The sequence below is a fragment of the Mirounga angustirostris genome, unplaced genomic scaffold, assembly GCF_029215605.1.
Source record: "Mirounga angustirostris isolate CCGP_5_RB_7025 unplaced genomic scaffold, mMirAng1.0.hap1 SCAF_13, whole genome shotgun sequence".
NCBI classification, from domain to species: domain Eukaryota; kingdom Metazoa; phylum Chordata; class Mammalia; order Carnivora; family Phocidae; genus Mirounga; species Mirounga angustirostris.
Genome location: NW_026991721.1, coordinates 41,843,816 through 41,865,286, shown reverse-complemented (window position 1 = coordinate 41,865,286; position 21,471 = coordinate 41,843,816). Strand labels below are relative to the sequence as shown.

Below are 21,471 nucleotides of genomic sequence, written 5' to 3'. Positions count from 1 at the left end.
GAGATTACACATTGATGATGAAATATATTATAATCTCTGCCCATGGTAAAATACCATTAGGACTCTCCCATTGTATTATTTGGGAATACAAAGGCTATGTTTCTCTGTAAACATATTAGATGAGACATAGATACAAAAGAGCCAAAGAGCAGAGTTCCTGAACAAAGGGATTTCCAGCAGATTTTGCATGTGTTATTTTTTTATTTTTCCTCAGTACATATATGTAACTATTTCACCAGTACCACCTGTGTCTTGGTTGGCTCACCATTCTTAAGTTTAAACTATAATTCATTTGTCCCCAGACAAATTTTAAAGGGCAGCCAGAGAAGAAATACATGCTGTATTTGCTTTGTTAGTCAGAGGGTGTGCCTGTCTATAGGACCAGCTAGTTCCTTTCTTTTACTTGAATGTCTGTGATTGTGGATCTTTTAGTTATGTGAGCCCTATAGAGTTGATTGGGAGGAAAAGAGCAACCAAGACTCCTCTGTTTGAGTCGTAAGTAGGTAGGAAGCAGTATAGTACAGTGTCTGAAAGCCTGGGCTCTAGCATCAGTCTACCTGTTACTGTATGTAGAGATGGAGGGTGTCTTTAGATTTGGTTCTAAGACCACCATCGTAGGTTGATCTCACATCCCCCCAGAACGCCCTTGTGATCTCCCGATTTTCTGTCCAGACCCAGGATCAAGTTTGTAGCATATTTTTGTTATCGAAGTGAGGAGCCATTTTTTTCTGTTTTGGTCTTGTTCATAAACCACACTTAGAATTCTAGAATATTTATGGGCGCCTGGGTGGCTCAGTTGGTTAAGCGACTGCCTTTGGCTCAGGTCATGATCCTGGAGTCCCGGGATCAAGTCCCACATCGGGCTCCCTGCTCAGCAGGGAGTCTGCTTCTCCCTCTGACCCTCCTCCCTCTCGTGCTCGCTCTCATTGTCTCTCTTGCAAAAAAAAAAAAAAAAAAATTATAAAGAATTCTAGAATATTTATTAGGATATGCCTTATGCAATCCTGAATTCTTCAAGTGTTTTAGTAAGGTTTTAAAAAATATTAGCTGTTATTAATTTAATCCTCTTATTTGCTTAAATTATACTAAAAATCACATTGTAACTTAAAAGGAAGAGATTTTATTTATTTATGGTAGGGGGAAAATAGAAATTATTTTCTTTAAAGGCTTACAATTCAATTTTTCCAGTTATTTTTGGCACATTATCCCCAGAATGTATATCCTTTGGTGAGAATATAGAGTCTGTGTCAGGGGTGGAGATAACATTTTGTTCAGTCATAGGCTAGAGAAAGCAGTTGAGGCATGCACCAAGATATATATATATCCAGAAAGACATAGGTCCGGAGGAAGAGCAGGTAGGTAAAACTTTGAAAACCTGTAGAGAGAATAAGAGATTAAGAACACTGGTAAAATTGAAGCTATTACATATTATCCTTAGAAAATGGCTCTCTCTGCTTGAATTCCCTCAGCACACTAATTAGGCCATGGTATGTGGAACTGTTCTGTAACTTTTAAATGATTATGAAAAATTGTGAGGTTTAAATAAAGGTATTTTACTCCGTTCAGAGCGTCAAATGATAAAACAAAATAGTCTCCTAAGAGCTAATGAACAAAGATTTTAAGGGCTTATTAGTTTATCAGTAAGACATAGAGATTTAAGTAATTGGTACTTTCACAGGTTAAAGCTCTGTGTATTTCAAACAATGTATGACTTCAGTACTTTTGTATTATACTCACTCAACCTATGTTTATTCCTGTCCCTTTAAATGTCTTTGTCTCCGGTTTTTGTACTCTTGACAGGAAAAAAGTGAAACTTGTATTTCAGTTGCTACTTTATAAAATCTGAATTATCAGTCCAGCTTCAGAAAATCACACCTTATACTACAGTATTATGTAATTTATTTCCTTTTGAATTTATTAAGAAAAAGGAAAGGGGAGTGAATTTTATTGGTACTTGCCTGTCATGTTCAAGGACCAGTAAAAAAAAAACAGTGTAGCTAGATCAGGTCCTCTTAAGAGAGAATTATAGGGGAGGAATTGGAAACAACAGGCAAACATCACTCTTTTGAGGAATTTTGCTCTAAAGGGGGGCAAAGAAATGGAACAGTGGCTGGGTGTAAATGTGATCCCGAGAAGGTGTGTGTAGGTGAGATATGAGAAATCGCAGCGTGTTTATAATCTAATAGGGATGATTTTGGAGAGAGAAAATGATGTTGTAGGAGAGAGGGAGAGAGTAGCTTGTGACTGTCTTCAAGTAGGCAACATGGGATTGGATCTAGTATGTTTATGGAAAAACTGGCCATTGACTAGAGCCCAGAAAGTCCATCTGTAGTAACTGCATGAAATGGGGGCGCCTGGGTGGCTCAGTCGTTAAGCGTCTGCCTTCGGCTCAGGTCATGATTCCAGGGTCCTGGGATCGAGCCCCGCATCGGGCTCCCTGCTCGGCCAGGAGCCTGCTTCTCCCTCTCCCACTCCCCCTGCTTGTGTTCCCCTCTCTCGCTGTGTCTCTCTCTCTCTGTCAAATAAATAAAATCTTAAAAAAAAAAAAAAAAGTAACTGCATGGAAGTTGGGATCAGATTTTACAGGGTGACTTGATAAATAAGAACAGGGTCTTTGGGAAAAGAAAGGTCTCATAATAAGCTTGAATAATTATCCTTCTAGCGTAGTAGAAAGGGAATAAAATTGGAGGGAGATAAAATTTGAGTTCAGATTCTAGCTCTGTGATTTATTAGCTGACGTGTGAACTTAGTTACACCATCCCTGTACTATTTGGGGGTGCAGAAATAGAATTCATTTCAAGGTGGTTCAGATAAAAAGATTTTAATGACAAATTGACTTTGAGAGAATGACCAGGGCTAAGAGAATGGACGAGAGATCTTAGAGACTATCAGCCCTAAAAAGCTATTACCTCCCCTGGGGCTGCAGGAACAGGGGTGGAAATGGTGTTCTAAGAGTCACAGCTTCAGCTATGAAGGGAAGGCCATCTGGTAAGAGCTGTAGTCACAAGGGGTGGGAGGGGGGGGCAGCTATTGCCAGGGACAATGGTAGGCATACGTAGGCAACAGAAAAGAACCTTGATTTCTCTTTCCTCTCAGATTCCAGTTTCCTGTTGGTGGATCCCAGCCTAGGCAGAAACCAGCTGCATGGGAGCTTAGGTGATGCAGAATATGGGGATCAGCCTCCCCAGCACAGTTTTAGTTAGGTTAGCACTTGGGCTATCCATTTATATTTTTGGTTTATGTTCAATAAACACAATCATAGAGTGAAATGGTTTCTTTATCGGGCCTACGTTGGAAGGCATAGAACTAGAGTAAGTGGGAAATACTGAAATTCAGTCAGTTCCATTAGCATAGATTTGTACACATAAAGCTCAAGTAAAATGTAATTAAGAAATATGAGAATAAAGGGTATTGTAACAGTTAATTCACAGCTGTACCATAATATTTTTTGAATTTCACGGAGTATAACAGTTCTGTGAGTTTGACTTGAAGGCACATATATGTTTTTCTTTTTGGCTACATAGGGAACAATGAAATAAAACCTCATTGACGTAATAGAACCTGATAACATCTCTGGTTGTGCTGCTGATATTTCACTGTGGTATTGGTGGTTTTGTAGAGCTCTGTAAAGCATGTTGGACTTATAAACACATTCAAACAGAAACTTATCAGGACTCAACTTTTTTTAACCACAGAGTTGAATTTATATGAAGGCACAGTCTTGGGTTCACTTTATCAAATCCACTAAAAAAAATTTTTCTTGGTAGTATATACCTCACACGCTACTTAGAAAGCTGTTTTTAAAATTAGTTTTAAACAGATAACCACAGTGTTGGAAAATATATAATAATTTCTGATACTCTATATGAGCTGAGAAGGAAACATAATAAATATTGGAAGCTCCTAAAACCGCAATTAAAATTTCATACTTTCATTACATGGTGTCTTCTAATATAGTAGAACCATATTCTGAAAACATACCGACCCACCATAACTTCTTTTTCTGTGATGATTAGAAATTTAGCTAATTTAAATTATTTATTTTTATATTTAAATTATTTACAGAATCTACTTTGGTATTGGTACTAAAGTTTAGATGCCTAAAGTTTTGCTGACTTGGGAACAACATTATATATAGGACATACACTGTTTGCTTGGAAGTAAGACTTTAAAAGAGCTATTTATTAGTATATGGGAGGAAAGAATGTTTCCGCCAATTTTTCTTCAACTTTTAATATCCATGTACGATATACTATGTATTCAGTATGCATGGTAGGTACCTGCCAATTTTAGACGAATGTATAAAAATGATTCATTATAATTTTTAAAAATTAAAAAATCAATATTTTTATATCAGTGAACATTGTTTGCAACATTAAGGGTATCTCTGTTGTAGCTCACTGATGAGAATAAATAGGTTGTGTGTTGTAAATTCATTCTATATCCAACCAGATTCTTTTCTTTTCTCTATTTCTCTTAAAATAGAAAAATCCAAGCAAAATCATAATTCGGCGATGAAAGGCAGCAAGTGTTTTTGGCTATTGGTTCTGAATACTCAGATTCAACATGGATCCTGTAGTTGTAAAGAGATTTCTCACTGAAGATTATTTTCAGAGCTGTGTCAGTTGCTAATTTAATGGCCATTATCATACTTAAAAGCTTGAGAAATAGGGGTGCCTGGGTGTCTCAGTTGGTTAAGCACTCGATTCTTGATTTCAGCTGGGGGATGTGATCTCAGGGTCGTGGGATTGAGCCCCACATCAGGCTCCAGGCTTAGCCGGGAGTCTGCTGGAGATTTCCCTCTCTCCCTCTTGTCTCTCTCTCTCAAAAACAAATCTTTAAAAGCTTGAGAAATAGAAGTTCTGTGCATTTTATTGACGAAAATGCTTCTATTATATTTGCTATTTATGTTTATATTTTATATTTGTTTTTTAATATTTTTATATTTGCTCTGTTTTCCACAACACACTGAAAGGATGTATACTCTGTGGCCAAAAATTGAGTGCAGTTACATTTATGCTATTTCTTAAATGCTGAATCATGACCAGCATATGTGTTTCAACCACTAGGTGTTTTCTGTGAATAAAGTAGTGTATAAACTTGCAGTTAGGAGATATTCTCATTGTTTAGCAAGACTTCTCCTTGCTGTACAGATAACTGATTTCCTCAGAACATATTCTAACACACGTTTCTCAGTTTCTGTCAGAGTTCACAAAATAATCATTAAATAGGGGGAAATATACCCTTGTAGTATGGGTTTTCAGTGATAGACACATAAAAACTTGTCTACCACCCTTCCTCATAAGTATTGCACATACATAACAAGAGTTGATTCAGACTTAGCACATGAGTGCATTTATCCAGCAATAAAGTGAAATATCTGCTGTATGCAAATGTGGCATCATATGCATCATAGGCCTTTTCTGTGATACCCCAAGGTGTCATATGGTAAGTATATGTTGGAAATTATTTGATGTGTTCTCTCTTCCAGCATAATGCTTATCGTCTGTGTGGCTGGTTTTACAAGTCTCTCGGCTATAGTTTATCTTTTTTTTTTTTTTTTTTTTAATATATGCGTTTGCATTGAGGAGCACAGAATCTGGATGGTGCCTCTATAATTTTTGTCTCTTCTAAGAGTGAAAATCTTCAGATTCATATAAGAAAGCATTATGTTCTTGTTCTAGAGAAATTCTGTTGGTTTACCAAAAAGATTTTTATGTTTTGTTTGAATATGTCCGAAAAGTTTCCATTGCTTCCTATTATCATTATTTGATAAAGTTTCAAAGTGGAAAACATGTGGAAGAATATAGGGTAAATGAATTACAAGTCTAAAAAAAATTAGCTTTTAGATAGTCACTGTTGTATGTCTTAGTAATATTTTCATTTTTGTGGATTTGTGTGGTATTTGCATTAGATCTGTATTCCATTTGCATTAGAGTCTTGTTTTTGTTTTTAAGATTTTCTTTATTCATTTGGGAGAGCACAAGCAGGGGGAGAGGCAGAGGGAGAGAGAGAGAAGCAGACTCCCTGCTGAGCTGGGAGCCCAACTTGGGCTCTCTCCTAGGACCTAGAGATCATGACCTGAGTGGAAGGCAGACGCCCAACCATCTGAGCCACCCAGGCTGCCCCTAGAGTCTTGTTCTTGAGCTAGGCTTAGCATTTATTCTGAGTTATTTATGTTTCTGTTTTTATCAACACCTTAAGCTTTAGGAAACCAACTTTGAGCCACTTCTTTTTTTGATTGGAGATATAGTGCAACACAAGGAAAAGAATACAAATTTAATAGATGTAAACAAAAATATTCCAATGACATAAAAATGCTTCAGTTAAGATGATTTGTAAAGACTAACACAGGCTTTAGGGCACCTGCCTAGCTTTTAAGAATATAATAGTTATTACAATGAAGATGGTGAGATTTCTGTGGAAATCAGAATTAATCTTATATTTCATAATTTTGAAATATATGTAAACTACATAGATTCCTTTTTTCGTCTAAATATTCCAGACCACTGATGAACAACAAGTGATTTATAGATCATAATCTGATAAATAATGGCTAATAATGGAGTATTATGTTTGTTTCCTAGTTTAAATTTTATCTAAGTCCTAATATTATAGAGCCATTGAGCAGTATTTTCCTTAAGGATTTCATTATTTTTGAATCTCTCTCAATCTATGCTGTATTATTAGTTCTCCTACTGTCCTGGATCATTCCTATCAGGAACAGACAAGCTCTAAACCTAGAGCTTTTTTTTTTTTTTTTTTTTTTTAAGATTTTATTTATTTATTTAACTGACAGAGAGAGAGAGAGACAGTTAGAGAAAGAGGACAAGCCCGGGGAGTGGGAGAGGGAGAAGCAGGCTTCCTGCCATGCAGGGAGCCCGATGCGGGGCTCAATCCCAGGACCCTGGGATCATGACCTGAGCCGAAGGCAGATGCTTAACCAACTGAGACACCCAGGCGCCTCTAGACCTAGAGCTTTTGTTAACCATGTCACAACAACAAAAAGTATTAATCCCCACGTTCTTTTCCAACTATTATCCCATTTCATTCTTGCCATTTACAGCACAATTTCTCAAGAGTTTTCACTAGTCACTGTCTTCACTTCTTTCCCTTCCTAAATTCTTAATTTTTAAGTAAAGCTTCATAAATACTTGTAAAATATGCATAAAGTTTAGACGAAAGATAACAAACACCAGCTACTCTCCATTACCATTAATTTTGAACATACCCTAACTTTGAAGTTCCCTATACGCCACTCCCGGATCCAGTTTCCTTCTCTTCTCCCTTAGAAACAGTCACCGTCCTAAATTTCTTATAGTTTCCTGTATGTTTATATTCCTAAAAAGTATATTTCAGTACATTTTACATGTATGAAATTATACTGTATGTATTCTTCTGTGACTTTTCTTATTCAATCTTATGTTCCGGAATTTATTTATACAGTATGTAACTGTACTTCATTTATTTTCACCGTTGTATTCCATGGTATGAGTATTCTCCATTTTGTTATGGATAGACATTTGGGTTATATCTAGTTTGCTTGCTACCCCAAACAGTGCAGCTATGTGCAGTTAGGTTAAACTGTATAGCAAAGTCCAAGTTTTGGAAAGATTTTTCTCCTAATCTGTTGTGGATTAATGCTTTTATAAAATACACTAAAAATGTTTCAGCAATGTTAAATTGCTATAAAAATTTCTAAACATGTACCCTTAATTTCTTTCTTTATCTTACTGTAGAGAACACTTGGTATAACAATGCTTTAATATATACCTAGCTGCAGAATACCTGGACCATACATCTTCCACTATGTATAGGCAATAGGCAAAAATTTTGTTCTCTCAAAATCACTAATTGCTAGTTGTTCAGATTAAACAGAAGATGATCTACTAGCAGTTTGTGACTTTCACTGTATCTCTTTTTCAGTTCCTAACATGCAGGGAATTTCAGACAGAGACCCCCAAGAGCAGTTAGAATAGGATGAACATTACCTCTTGTGTTACGGCCGCAGCTTCTGAGTGGGCATCCTCAACCTGTCTCTCAGAATATAAGCTAATGTTGCTTCTGTAAGCAAGAAGCCAGACTACTTTATATCAGTATTTCTCAAACTTATTTTCATTATCATTCCTTTAAGGAGCTGTTTTAGACATTTTTTCCCCTCTAATCATTCCTCCTCTTCTATGAAATTTACTATTGTAGATCAACAGTCTCTCTGTTTATGTACTGTGGCATTTGGAGGGCTACAACCGTTTTATTATTTTTAAGATTTTTTTTTTTTTTTTTGTCTCCTAAGAACCAATTTTCACCTGCTTGGGAGTGGTAGGACTACCTTAAGAATGCATGATATGAATACAGATATGGTTCTGGCATTAGAGTACAAGCGTTTAAAAAGATAGTATTTAATTATCAGATAGGTGAATGAAGTGGGGAGCAAGGAAGACTCAATGTTAAGGAACTGTCCTACTGAAAATGTACTTGATTTAGGAAAAGATCAACTTCTACTTAGACTCATGAATTGGAAAGTGAGGAATAGGCATTTGTCACTGTTTGATGGCATACTTTGTAGAAGAAATGTAGAAGTATGGATTGGAGGACAGTACAGTTAGGCAAGTTTGTAGATTTAGAATGCAAATTAGTGAATTGATGCCTATCTCCTAGGTCATTTTTGGTGACCCATCATGTGGCTCTGACTTCACGCCTATCTATTCTGTGCTTTTATTGGTGACTTAAGAAAACCTCAGATTTACAAATGTTGAGAGGAATGGTGAATAGGCTAGTTGACATCCTCAATCTCAAAAGAAAACTTGGGCAGGCTAAGTTAAGGACAGAAGTAAAGTATTGCAGTTGGGTCTAAAATACCAATTGTAGGGGCACCTGGGTGGCTCAGTCAGTGGAGCATAGCAATACCAAGTATAAAAGAAACTTAGGGATTTAAGTTATGTTACTCTTTAAAGAAAAAAAAAAAAAGATTTATTTATTTTAGAGAGGGAGAGAGAATGGGGCAGAGTGGTAGAGGGAGAGGGACAAGCAGACTCCCAGGTGAGCTCAGGAGTCCCACGCAGGGCTCAGTCCCAGAATCCTGAGATCATGACCTGAGCTGAAATCAAGACTCGGCTGTTTAACCAACTGAGCCACCCAGGTGCCCCAAGTTACGTTACTCTTAATTTGAGTGTTCTGAGAAAGTAATTAACATTTTAATCTGCATTAATTAATGTCTCTAGAATCTAGAATGTATGCTGGTCAAATCCCAACCTTAAATAATTATGTCAGGATTACACTTAGGGCCATATAAAATACTGCATATATTTAATGAGTCTACTAATATTCATGAAATACTTTGCATGTAGTTATACCACAGCCATTCTGTGGGTACTGGTCCATGAGTTTTAGACTTAGTTATAGTATGTCTGGATGTTTTTTGGGAAGAAATAGGTTTCTTTTCACTGGCAAGAGATGACTTTCTGCAAGGATGTTGACAAGGAGATGGTGATAATGACAACTACAATTTTTTGAGTGATTCAGGGTGGGTATATCATCTAAAAGAGGGGTCAGCAAACTATATAGCCCACTGACCAAATCCAGCCAGCAAGCCTGTTTTTTAAGGCTCTCTAGCTAAGAATGTTTTTGCATTTTAAAGCGTTGTAAAACAAACAAAAAGATTGTCTCAGTGACCTTAGATGGCTTGTAAAGCCTAAAATATTTACTATCTGTCCCTCTACAGAAAAAAATATGCCAACTCCTGATAAAATATTGGACCAGTGATAGAGTGGATAACACTTTAAGATCTTTTGCAGATAGAAGACAGAAAACCAAGGATAAAAAACAACACAAATAGTTCACTATTCGGGTGAGCCTGGGTGGTTCAGTTCATAGACTCCTGATCTTGGGGTTGTGAGTTGAGCCCCCCGTTGGGGGTAGAATTTACTTGAAAAAAAAAATTGTTCAGTATATAGAAATCAGGTGATTATATTACAAATTAAGTTTAAAGTAGAGACTAGGGTTCAAAGCTATGTAGAAAATTGAAATTATAATCAATTTATTTTGGCAAAAGGAGACCTATTTATTAAGTAAACTCAAGAGAAATTTAGGATTAATTATAGATAGCAGTTACAGATTGCCAAATTAAAGCTAATGTTTTCTCCTTGAGCATAATGACTATTGAAAGGAGACGTGGCCAGAAAGCTTGCTGGGGAGAAAAAGGACAGGAAAATACTAGTCTGGGACTAAGAAGTTATCATTGATAGCCTATAAAGGAGACAAACAGGAAAACCATCACTAATTATCTGCATATCAAAAGGGTTGAGTGTTGCTTTTTATAATCCATTACTTTATACTTAATCTAACCCCAAGGACAAGCTTTTTACTGCTTTTGAGAGATCTGCCTTATTAGTAAGGAAATAGCACCACCCATGGACACTGGTTTAGAATGATGAGTGATGATCCTTTGAAGATGGTGGGGGGGAGGGAGAGTGTCTGATGATTTGTGATTTTTCTTGTATTTTTAGTAACTGGGTGTTATTTTGATTTGTATTTTCCTTTTTGTGGTAATGGATATTTTGAAGGTTAATATATCTTATTATAGTGACTTTATTCTGACAGTTTTCTTGATTTCCCAATCACAGGGTCTGTAATTTATGGAATATTCTTTCTATAGATAATTTTATTCTCACATCCCCAATTGTTCTCCCAAACTGTAAGCTATCTTAGGTATCTGTAATTGAAGATGTTCCATTTTGTCTTTACATGTATTTGTTTACTTCTGGTTTGTAACTAAATGTATTTTTTTTTTTCCAGATGATTCTTTGGGATTGGGACTTAAAGCAATGGTATAAACCTCATTATCAGGTAAATATAGTAAATATCACTAATAATGCCGATAATGAAACTTTTTTTAAAATTGAAGTATAGTTGACACATAATGTTAGTCTCAGTATACTGTAATGAAACTTTTGACATTTTGTTATTTTTTATTTTTATTTTTTTATATATATTTTTTATTTTTTTAAAGATTTTATTTATTTATTTGAGAGAAAGAGAACATGATGGGGGTGGAAGGGCAGAGGGAGAGGGAGAAGCAGACTTCCTGCTGAGCAGGGAGCTGATGCGGGGCTCAATCCCAGGACCCTGGGATCATGACCTGAACCGAAGGCAGATGCTTAACGATTGAGCCACCCGGGCGCCCCCCTCAAAAGGAATTTTTATATGTTAAAGTAGACTTACAGGATCCTGGTGGGGGTGGGGGAAGGGGGTCAGCTAGGATTGCCTTTTGCCCTTAGCAAAGTATTAGTCAGTTGAGTCTCTGGAGGAATGTCACTTTGCCTGTTTCAAGGACTTGTCAGTGGGCTGTAGGTAGTAAGGAAATTTAATAATTTTTCCTTTGCCTTTGTTTTCCACATCACTGACTTCCAGCAATTAATTTGGCTTATTTATGAACTTTATATATATAAATGGAGTCATATATACTTTTAAGCTTTTTTGATCACTTAAGTAATACATATTTATGTCAGAAGAATTGAAAATAGAAGTGTAAGAGGAAAAAGAAAAATCACTCCTAAATATCAAGCAATAACTATGTTAATTATGTTAACTTTTGATGTATATCTTTACAGATCTTTTCCCATTTCCCCATTGTATTGAAATGTGTGTTTGTGTATTCTATTCTAAAAAAATATTATAATAATTATAAATTATATGTAAGTATATAACATAAATATTAACAAAATAGATAAAATATATAAATATAATTATTTGTAATATAAAATATATTTATTATAATTAGGTTGTAATATGCTGGTTTGAAACCTGATGGTTTTCACTAATAGATAAACATTAATAAATATCAAATCTCTGTCCTTTATATTTACAGAAACATTACACCCGTTTATTAGATTTATGTAGTTGTCTCTATCCCAATTTTTGAAAAATGAATATTCCTTTCAGTGGGTTTTGTTTTTAAGGTATGAATGAGAGAGCCACAACAGCCCATAAGAACAAAATATTCTCTGGGTTTTGGTGAATAAAAAACATAACTATTGCAGTCAGATAAAATCAAGAAGCCCACTTCTGACCCAAAAAAGCCTGGCTCTTTGACCTACACAAGGACTTTCTCATCAGTCATACTCACCAAGATCCTCAGTTTCCAATTAAAAGAGTATTTAAATTATTAGTAAAATCTAAAGATAAATAAGCAGTAATGGTTAAGAGCATAGACTGGTAGTCAGACAGACTGGTATGTGATATCAGGCACCTTTCTCCCTTTTTAGCTCACCTAACCTCCCTCTTTTCATTCACCTCTTTTTCTTTCTTTCTTTCTTTCTGTTTTTTTTTTTAAGATTTATTTATTTGAGCGAGAGACAATGAGAAAGTGCGTGCACGTGGGCGCAGGGGCGGGGGCTGGAGGTGCAGAGGGAGATGGAAAAATTCAAGCAGAGCCTGCCACGGGGCTTGATATTTTAAAAATATGTATATATATAATATGTATATGTACCACTGGATTTTATTTTTTGTTTTGGAATTTTGAATCCATGTTTGGCCTATAATTCTTGTTTTTCATAATGTTCTTGGCATGTTTTTGCTATAAATAGCTTATAGTGGCCTCATAAAATAAAGTGGGATATTCACTCTCTATTATCTAGAAACATTTGGTAAGATTGGTATTCTTTCTTTAATGTTTGAAAGAATGCTGTGGTGAAGCCGTCTCAGTTTGGAGCTTTTTTTTTTTTTTTAAGATTTTATTTATTTATTTGACAGAGACATAGCGAGAGAGGGAACACAAGCAGGGGGAGTGGGAGAGGGAGAAGCAGGCTTCCCGCGGAGCAGGGAGCCTGATGTGGGGCTCGATCCCAGGACCCTGGGATCATGACCTGAGCCGAAGGCAGACGCTTAACGACTGAGCCACCCAGGCACCCCAGTTTGGAGCTTTTTTTATGAACAAATGTTAAATTATGGATTCAGTTTCTTCAGTAGTTTTAGGCCTATTCTGGTTTTCTGTCTCTTATTACAGTTTGGTTAGTGGTGCTTTCTAGGAACAACTTTTTTTGTTGTTCTCTCCAGCTGAGACTGCTGAAAGCTCTACTTTACTTTCAAAATAGAAATCTGTTTGACAATTTTTGCTTGCTTTCTCCATCTCAGCCACTGTTTGCAGATTGGCAAATGCCTTTAGGGGCAAGCAGCTCTGAAGTCAAGCTTGCTGCTTTTTCTTCTCTCTGAGATCTTGCTTAGCCTTTAAAGCCCTGCCTGTCTTGATAACCCTGATGTTTTGGTCTTCCAGCCTCCTGTGACTACAGAAAGCTCTGCTGTTTCCTAGGCTCTTAACTGCTCTGTGTCGTATCCTCTCTGCCCCGGCCAGTTATGAGTCCATAGCAGAGTCCTTGAGGGAAAAAGTAGCACAGTATGGTGGATTCATTTTAATTTATTAACTCTGAGTTCTTGTTCTTTCAAGGCCCAGCTGCTTGACTGTTCTCTGATGCCTTGAAATGGGTGCTATTTTTATTTTATTTCAGCTTTTCTAGACTAGTTATTCTAGGCAGAAGAGTTGGTTTGATACAACCTCCTTGCTGAAAAATAAGGCAAGCCTCTTAAGTCACTCTGAACCTATTTTGTCATCTATACATTGGGAATAATACCAATTTCCTCAGAGGGCTGATTACGATAACAACAACAGCAATAAGTGCCTGGTGGGATAGTAGCACTCAATAAAAATGTGAGCTAATATTATGTTAATATATAATAATGAATTCTATGTATCTCTGAAATTATAGTGTAAGACAGGATTTAGCACAGTTTTTTTCTATAAAGGGCCAGATAGTAAATATTTTAGCATTTGCAGGTGATACACAGCCACCTCCCTCCTCCTCCTCTTCAGTCATCCTTTAAAATGTGGAATCTATTCTTAGCTCTCTGGGCAGAAACAAGATTTGCCACATATAAGCCAGTGGGAAATAGGAATTTAAGTTCAGATTTAAAAATTTGTCACTCTTGCTTACTGCACTCCCCTCACCCAGAATAAAAGTTGAAGTCCTTATCATGGACCTAAGTGACCTTACACAATATGGTCCCTCACTTTATTCCCATTTACTTCTCTGACCTCGTGTTGTACTAATTTCTCCTTCATTTACTCTGCTCCAGTTACTTGGGCCTCCTTATTCCTCAAACAAGCTAGGCATGCTGGGCCTCTGGGTCTTCACACTTGCTGGTCTCCCTGCGTGGAATGCTCTTTTCCCGTATCTCTGTCAGTTCTTAATGTAAAAATTGTCTTTTCACCTTCTCTAACATTTCAGTGCCCTCCATTACTTCCCTTTCTCTTTCCTTGCTTTACTCTTCCTCTCAAAATCTGCTCAAAATCTGTGATTCTCCTTTGCTCATATCCGTTAGCCTGGAATCTTATGTTCTCAAAAATTTGGTCCCCACATGCCTCTCCAACCTTATTTTCCAGTCCACTTAAAAAAAAAAAAAAAAAAGCCTGTACTTTAATAATTTTATGTTCCCTGTACTTTGCTCTTTTACTGCTTTTGTACCTTTATGTGCATTCTTTCTTGATGAGCTCCCCCAAATACATTTTTAGTTTTATTGTAAAATAACTATTTCTCCCTAATCTTTAGAAATAAAATCCTACCAAATTAATATCTCAGCTCAAATGCTACCCCTTCCATAAAGTTTCTGTTAACCATTCAGATTAAAGTTTATGTATCTTCTTTGAACTCTGATGCCACTTTATCTGTATTTTTATTTCATCACTCTCCATAATATTAATAATAGTACTACTTACTGTATTTTACCTCTATGTACCATACATTGCACTATGTGCTCTGCATGTATCATCAGCTTTAATTCTCCCTGCTCCTCTCCACTAAGTATAACTATAAACTCTGGAAGTAACAAGAGGCAACCAAAGGAGAATTCTGAAAAATGGAAAGAGGAGGGTGGACTGGTTAGAGACCCCAGTAATGGAGAAAAACTGTAGTGATGGGGTTTCTTATAACCCCTGCCTAACAGCAAAAGGTGATTCAGGTGGGCTTATTCCTTCCCCAAGATGAAATGAGAGTCCTGCCAATAACACCAAGTGAGTCTAGTTGCTTTAGCAAGGGAAAACTGATCAGGAACTCCACTGACAATAAGAGGTCAAGGGAGGGATTCTCATTCCCTACTGAGCAGGAGACTCCCTTTACCCAGTGAGAGACTGGGTGGCCAGGGGGCCTGGCAGAGGGGATACGGCCACAACATGTGTCTAGTCCAGAAGGTGCTCTTTGTCCCTGTGGTCTGGAGACTCTCTTGCCCCACCGAGAGGTACCAGGTGGCTCAATGTGATGAAATTCCTCCCTCTTCCTCCCATCTCCTCACCCACAGAGGTAGCGGCAAGGACCAGTGGGAACCCTAGTGGGTCAGAGAAGTAAATGGGAATAAAGTGAGGGACCATATTGTGTAAGGTCACTTAGGTCCATGATTGAAAACAATCAGACAGACTAAAATACCACTGTGAATGCCCTGAAAACTAAATTGTCATTAGAACCACAGCCTGAAAAAGTAGACCAGGACCTGCTGCTAAATCTAAACAGAGAGACCACCTCCCAATACAAAAGATTTAAATAGGACCCAGAGTCTTATAGGGTAATAGCCAAAATGTTGATGATAAAATAAAGAAATCACTTTTCATACCAAGAACCAGGAAAATCGCAACTTGAATGAGAAAAAAACAATCAATGCTTAACACCAAGATGAATCAAATTTGGAATTATCTGATAAGAAATTTTTTCTTAAGATTTTATTTCTTTTTTTTAGAGAGCAAGAGAGAGAGAGAGAGAGAGAGCAGGAACAGGGGGAGGAGCAGAGGGAGAGGGAGAAGCAGGCTCCCTACTGAGCAGGGAGCCTGTTGTGGGGCTCTGAGATCATGACCTGAGCCGAAATCAAGAGTCGGGTATTTAACCAACTGAGCCATCCAGGTACCCCCGACAAGAAATTTTAAAGCAGTATTCTAACAAGCAATTACAAATAAACAAAATAGAAAATCTCAACAATAACAAAAATACAGGCACACCCCTTTTATTGTACCTCACAGATACTGTGGTAGGTTTTGTTTTGTTTTGTTTTACAAATTGAAGGTTTGTAGCAATCCTGCATCAAGCAAGTCTATTTTTACTGTTTCAGCAACAGCATTTGCTCACTTCATGTTTCTCGAACACGTTTTGGTAATTGTTAAAATATTTCAAACTTTTTCATTATTATACTTGTTATGGTGATCTGTGGTCAGTGATCTTTGATGTTACTGTTGTAATTGTTCTGGGGTGCCATGAATCATGCTCATATAAGATGGTGAACTTAATAAATATCGTGTGTGTTCTGACTGCTCCACTGACCGGCAGTTCCCCCATCTCTCGCCCTTCTCCTTGGCCTCCTTATTTCCTGAGATGCAACAATATTGAACCTCAGTCAGCTAATAACTCTACAAGGCCCTCTTAGTGTTCAGGAGATAGTCACATATCTCTCACTTTAAATGAAAAACCAGAAATGAGTAAGCTTCCAGAGGAAGGCATGTCGAAAGCCGAGATAGGTCAAAAGCTAGGCCTCTTGCATCAGACATCCAAGTTGTGAATGCAAAGGAAAAGTTCTTGAAGGAAATGTAAAAGTGCTACTTCAGTGAACATGTGAATGATAAGAGGGTGAGACAGCTTTATTGCTGATAGGGAGAAAGTTTTAGTGGTCTGGATAGAAGATCAAACCAGCCACAACATTCCCTTCAGCCAAAGCCTAATCCAGAGCACGGTCCTAACTCTCTTCAATTCTGTGAAGGCTGAGAGAGGTGAAGAAGCTGCAGAAGACAAGTCTGAAATTAGCAGAGGTTGGTTCGTGAGGTTTAAGGAAGGAAGCCATCTCCATAACATCAAAGTGCAAGTGAGTGCTGATGTAGAAGCTGCAGCAAGTTATCCAGAAGATCTAAGCTAAGATAATTAATGAAGATGGTTACACTAAACAACAGATTTTCAGTGTAGGTGAAACAGCCTTCTACTGGAAGAAGATGGCACCCAGGACTTCCACGGCCAGATTGAAGTCAGTGCCTGCCTTCAAAGCTTCAAAGGATAGACTGATTCTCTCAACTGGGGCTAATGCAGCTGGTGACTTGACATTGAAACCAGTGCTCATTTACTGTTCTGAAAATCCTAGGGTCCTTAAGAATTATGCTAAACATACTCTGTGCTCTGTAGTTGGAACAACAAAGCACATCTGTTTGCAACGGTTTACTGAACATTTTAAGCCCACTTTTGAGACCTCCTCAGAAAAAAAAAAGATTCAAATATGATGCTCATTGACAATGCACCTGATCACCCAAGAGCTCTGATGGAGATGTACAACAAGATTAATATTTTCATGCCTGTTAACACAACATCCATTCTGTAGCCCATGGAGCAAGGAGTAGTTTTGACTTTCAAGTCTCATTATTTAATAAGTACATTTTATAAGGCTATACCTGCTATAGATAGTGAATGATTCCTGTGTGAGATCTGGGCAAAGAAATTGGAAAACCTTCTAAAGGATTCACAATTGAAGAGGTCAAAATACCAGCATTAACAGAAATTTGGAAGAAGTTGATTCCAACCTTCGTGGATGACTCTGAGGCGTTCAAGACTTAAGAAAGTAACTACACGTGGTAGAAATAGCAAGAGAAATACAATTAGAAGTAGAGCCTGATGATGACTGAATTGTTGCAATCTTATGATAAAACTTGAACGTATGAGGAGTTGCTTCTTATGAATGAGCAAAGAAAAGTAGGGTTTTTTTTTTTAAGATTTTTATTTATTTGCGAGAGAGAGAATGAGAGGCAGAGAGCATGAGAGGAAGGAGGGTCAGAGGGAGAAGCAGACTCCCTGCTGAGCAGGGAGCCTGATGTGGGACTCGATCCCGGGACTCCAGGATCATGACGTGAGCCGAAGGCAGTCGCTTAACCAACTGAGCCACCCAGGCGCCCAAGAAAAGTAGTTTTATGAGATAGAATCTACTCCTAGTGAAGATGCTGTGAAGATTGTTGAAATGACAGTAAAGGATTTAGAGTATGACATAAACTTGAAAAAGCAACAGGAGGTTTTGAGAGGATTGACTCCAAGTTTGAAAGAAGGTCTACTGTGGGTAAAATGCTATCAAACAGCATCACGTGCAACAGAGAAACTTTATGAAAGGAAGAGAACTGAATGCAGCTAACTTCATTTATTTTAAGAAATTGCCACAGCCACCCCAACCTTTAGTAACCACCACCTTGATTTGATCAGTCTGCAGCCATCAATACCAAATTCAGGACCCTCCACTAGCAAAAAGATGACAACTCGCTGAAAACTCAGATGATGGTTAGCATTTTTTAGCAATAAACTATTTTTTTTTTTAGAGGCGGGGAGAGTGTGGAGGGGTGGGGCAGAGGGAGAGAGAGAGAATCCTAAGCAGGCTCCACACCTAGTATGGAGCCTGACACAGGGCTTGATCTCACAACCCTGAGATCATGACCTGAGCCGAAATCAAGAAGTCAGATGCTTAACCAACTGAACCACCCAGGTGGCTAAATAAAAGTATGTTTAAATTAAGGGATGTACATTGTTTTTCTTTTTGACATAATGTCATTGCACACGTAATAGACTACAGTATGTTGTAAACATAACTTTTATATGCACTAGGAAACCAGAAAATTTATTTGACCCACTTTATTGCGCTATTTGCTCTATTGCAGTGGTCTGGAATCAAACCTGCAACATCTCTGAGGTAGATCTGTAGAAGTTATAAAAAAGAAAAAAATGAAAACTATGGAACTGAAAAATGCAATAATGGAAATGAAAAATTTGCTGAATGGGCTTAGGAGAGTGGAGATGACAGAGGATAGAATTTATGAGCTTGAGGATAGAGCAACAGAATTTACCTGATTTGAACAACAGAGAGGAAATAGATGGAAACAAGATGAAGAGCTTTAGGGATGTGTGGGACAATAACAAGAGATCCAAAATTCATATTCGTGTCTGAGAAGGAGAGAGAGTTTAAAAGATTATTTGAAAAAATAATGGCTGAAAACTTCCCCAAATTTTGCAAAAGAAGTAATCCTACAAATTCGAAAAGATAATGAATCCCAAATACGAAAAACCCCCAACAAATCTGCAAGCCATGTCATAAACATTTGAAAACTAAAGACCAAAGAAAAAACCTTGAAAGCAACTAGAGAGAAATGACACATGATCTGTATGGGAACACCAACTCAAATAAGAGATTTCTCATTTGGATGTGGGGAAACAGATGCTATTATAATACAATTTGTGGAAGTATAGATTTAACCAACATACAGGAGGGCAGTTTTATAGTAATGATCAAATTGTAGCATGTTCATTTACTGTGGTTCAGCAATTCAATTTTATGGGAAGCTATTTGTCAGAAGTATGCTTAATTATCTATAGTGACATATATAAGGAAGTATTTATTTACAAAGATTAGAAATAGCTGAGCTATCCCCTAGTAATAGGGAATGTTTTCAAATAAAAGCTAAGGCAAAATAATACTTCACAAGGAAAAAAAAAATTCCCCAAAGAGCAAAGACATTATTTAGCTAATTATTGCTCTAACAGTAAGTTATTACTGTTCATAACATTTCTTAGTTCTGAAATGTGTTCAAGATAGTTAATAAACAGTTTTATGGTGAACTCATTACATTTGATAATTATGAATTTTAGATACACTCAAATGTAAGTTTAAGGTAAAATAAAAGCAACAAAAGTAACATTTAATTCACTGTTGATTATCCATGCACTCATTTCTATGGTAATTGAGTTGAACATCATATATATGTATTTTCAAGAAGTAAAAATCATGCCTTATGTAGACATCAATGAAATATTTATTCTAAATTTAAAAAATAGCTTTCCTATCCACTCTTTAAGGCCAAGTGTGATGTTACCCTTCCATGAAGTTGTTGGTGACCATTCAGTTCAAAGTTAATTACTATCTCCTTCAAACTCTGATACCTTTTTTCTGTATTTTTATCCTCTTATTTTCCATAATATTGATGGTTATACTGTGACTTATTGCACTTTAAATATATTCCCTTATGTGTTTTACATGTATTCTCAGACTAAAGTGTCATGTCAGCCCTTCATGAGGGAGTTTTTATAATCTCCATTTTAGGGTAAAGAAACTAAAAGGTTCAGATGTTAAATAACTTGCTCAAAATCATACAATTAGGATTAAAGTGTAGATTTCAAATTCTGATGTCTTTGCAACAGAGCCTCGTCACTACACTCAACTTCCTCTTAAGTGTGTAAGGTTAACTGAAAGGACCACTGGATGTACATAGTATATGTATATCGACTTAATAGAGTGTTTCTTAAATGTTAGAGTGTTTTCTTAACAAATCTATAATATTATTTTTTCTTTTCTTTTCTAGAATTCTGGAGGTGGAAGTGGAGTGGATCTTTCAGTGCTAAATGAGGCTCGCAATATGGTGTCAGATCTGCTGATCGATCCAACCCTTCCCCCACAAGTTATTTCCTCCCTGCGGAGTATCAGTAGCTTGATGGGTGCTTTCTCAGGTTCCTGTAGGCCAAAGCTTAATCCTCTCACGCCATTTCCTGGATTTTACCCCTGCTCAGAAATAGAGGACCCAACTGAGAAAGGAGATCGAAAACTTCACAAGGTCAAGATACCGTAATCAGCCAGTCCTACTTACCACGTTTAATATTTTCAAATTAAAACTGCTCCTTTATAGCTTAGATAAAATACAATTTCTTTTTTCAAGGATCAGCTTTTTTTATACAGTATATTGAGCTGTTTGGGACTTTGGAGGTGGTTATAAATCTCAAATAATTTTAAATGAGTATTCAGCTTTTATTCTAAGTAACTTTCCTATAATCAGCAGTTATAACTTCATTGGTTATAATTATTGATTATCGTTGTCACTGTTTTTAAGTAGAAAACACCACACAAATTTAATTCCAGGCCTGTATAACAAACCAGTGGTCCTATCATGTCATTAATCTGTTGTATGATTTAGAATCCAGGAATTGTTCTTATTGAACCCCAAAGAATTGATTGTTACAATATTCATTTTATGAATTACATAGCATTATTTTATAAATTAATTTTCACATTTTCTTGGTCTCTGTTTTTCCCCCTTTACTCACTAGAGATTGCTATAACCCAATAGATATTGATTTTTCCATCATTAAATATGGGATTAATTTTTTTTAAATATCAATGCTTCAAAATAGGATTTTCTTTAAGAAATAATAAATACTATTCTAAATAGGTCTATATTAGTGCTTGTTCAGAGGGCAATTAAAATTGCTTTATTTGACTAATCAATATCTTTATCAATAGCTAAAATCATAAACTTTAGAAATAAAAACATTTTAGAGATTATTCTAGATTAATTTATTCTGCAGGTAAAGAAACTAATCAAGAGAAGATAAAATTCAAATCAGTTAATTTTGTTCATTGTAATGTATATAGAGCTTA

At 36.6% G+C, this 21,471-nt stretch overlaps 1 protein-coding gene across 1 annotated transcript in view; it reads left to right on the top strand.

Moving 5' to 3' along the window:
* Nucleotides 1-21,471, top strand: part of PDE3B (phosphodiesterase 3B) — a 166,117-nt gene that overhangs the window by 94,088 nt on the left and 50,558 nt on the right. Inside the window, exons 2-3 of the mRNA XM_045894079.3 lie at nt 10,795-10,845; nt 20,402-20,650. Coding sequence (XP_045750035.1) covers nt 10,795-10,845; nt 20,402-20,650 — 300 coding nt within the window. The remainder of the gene's footprint in view (nt 1-10,794; nt 10,846-20,401; nt 20,651-21,471) is intronic.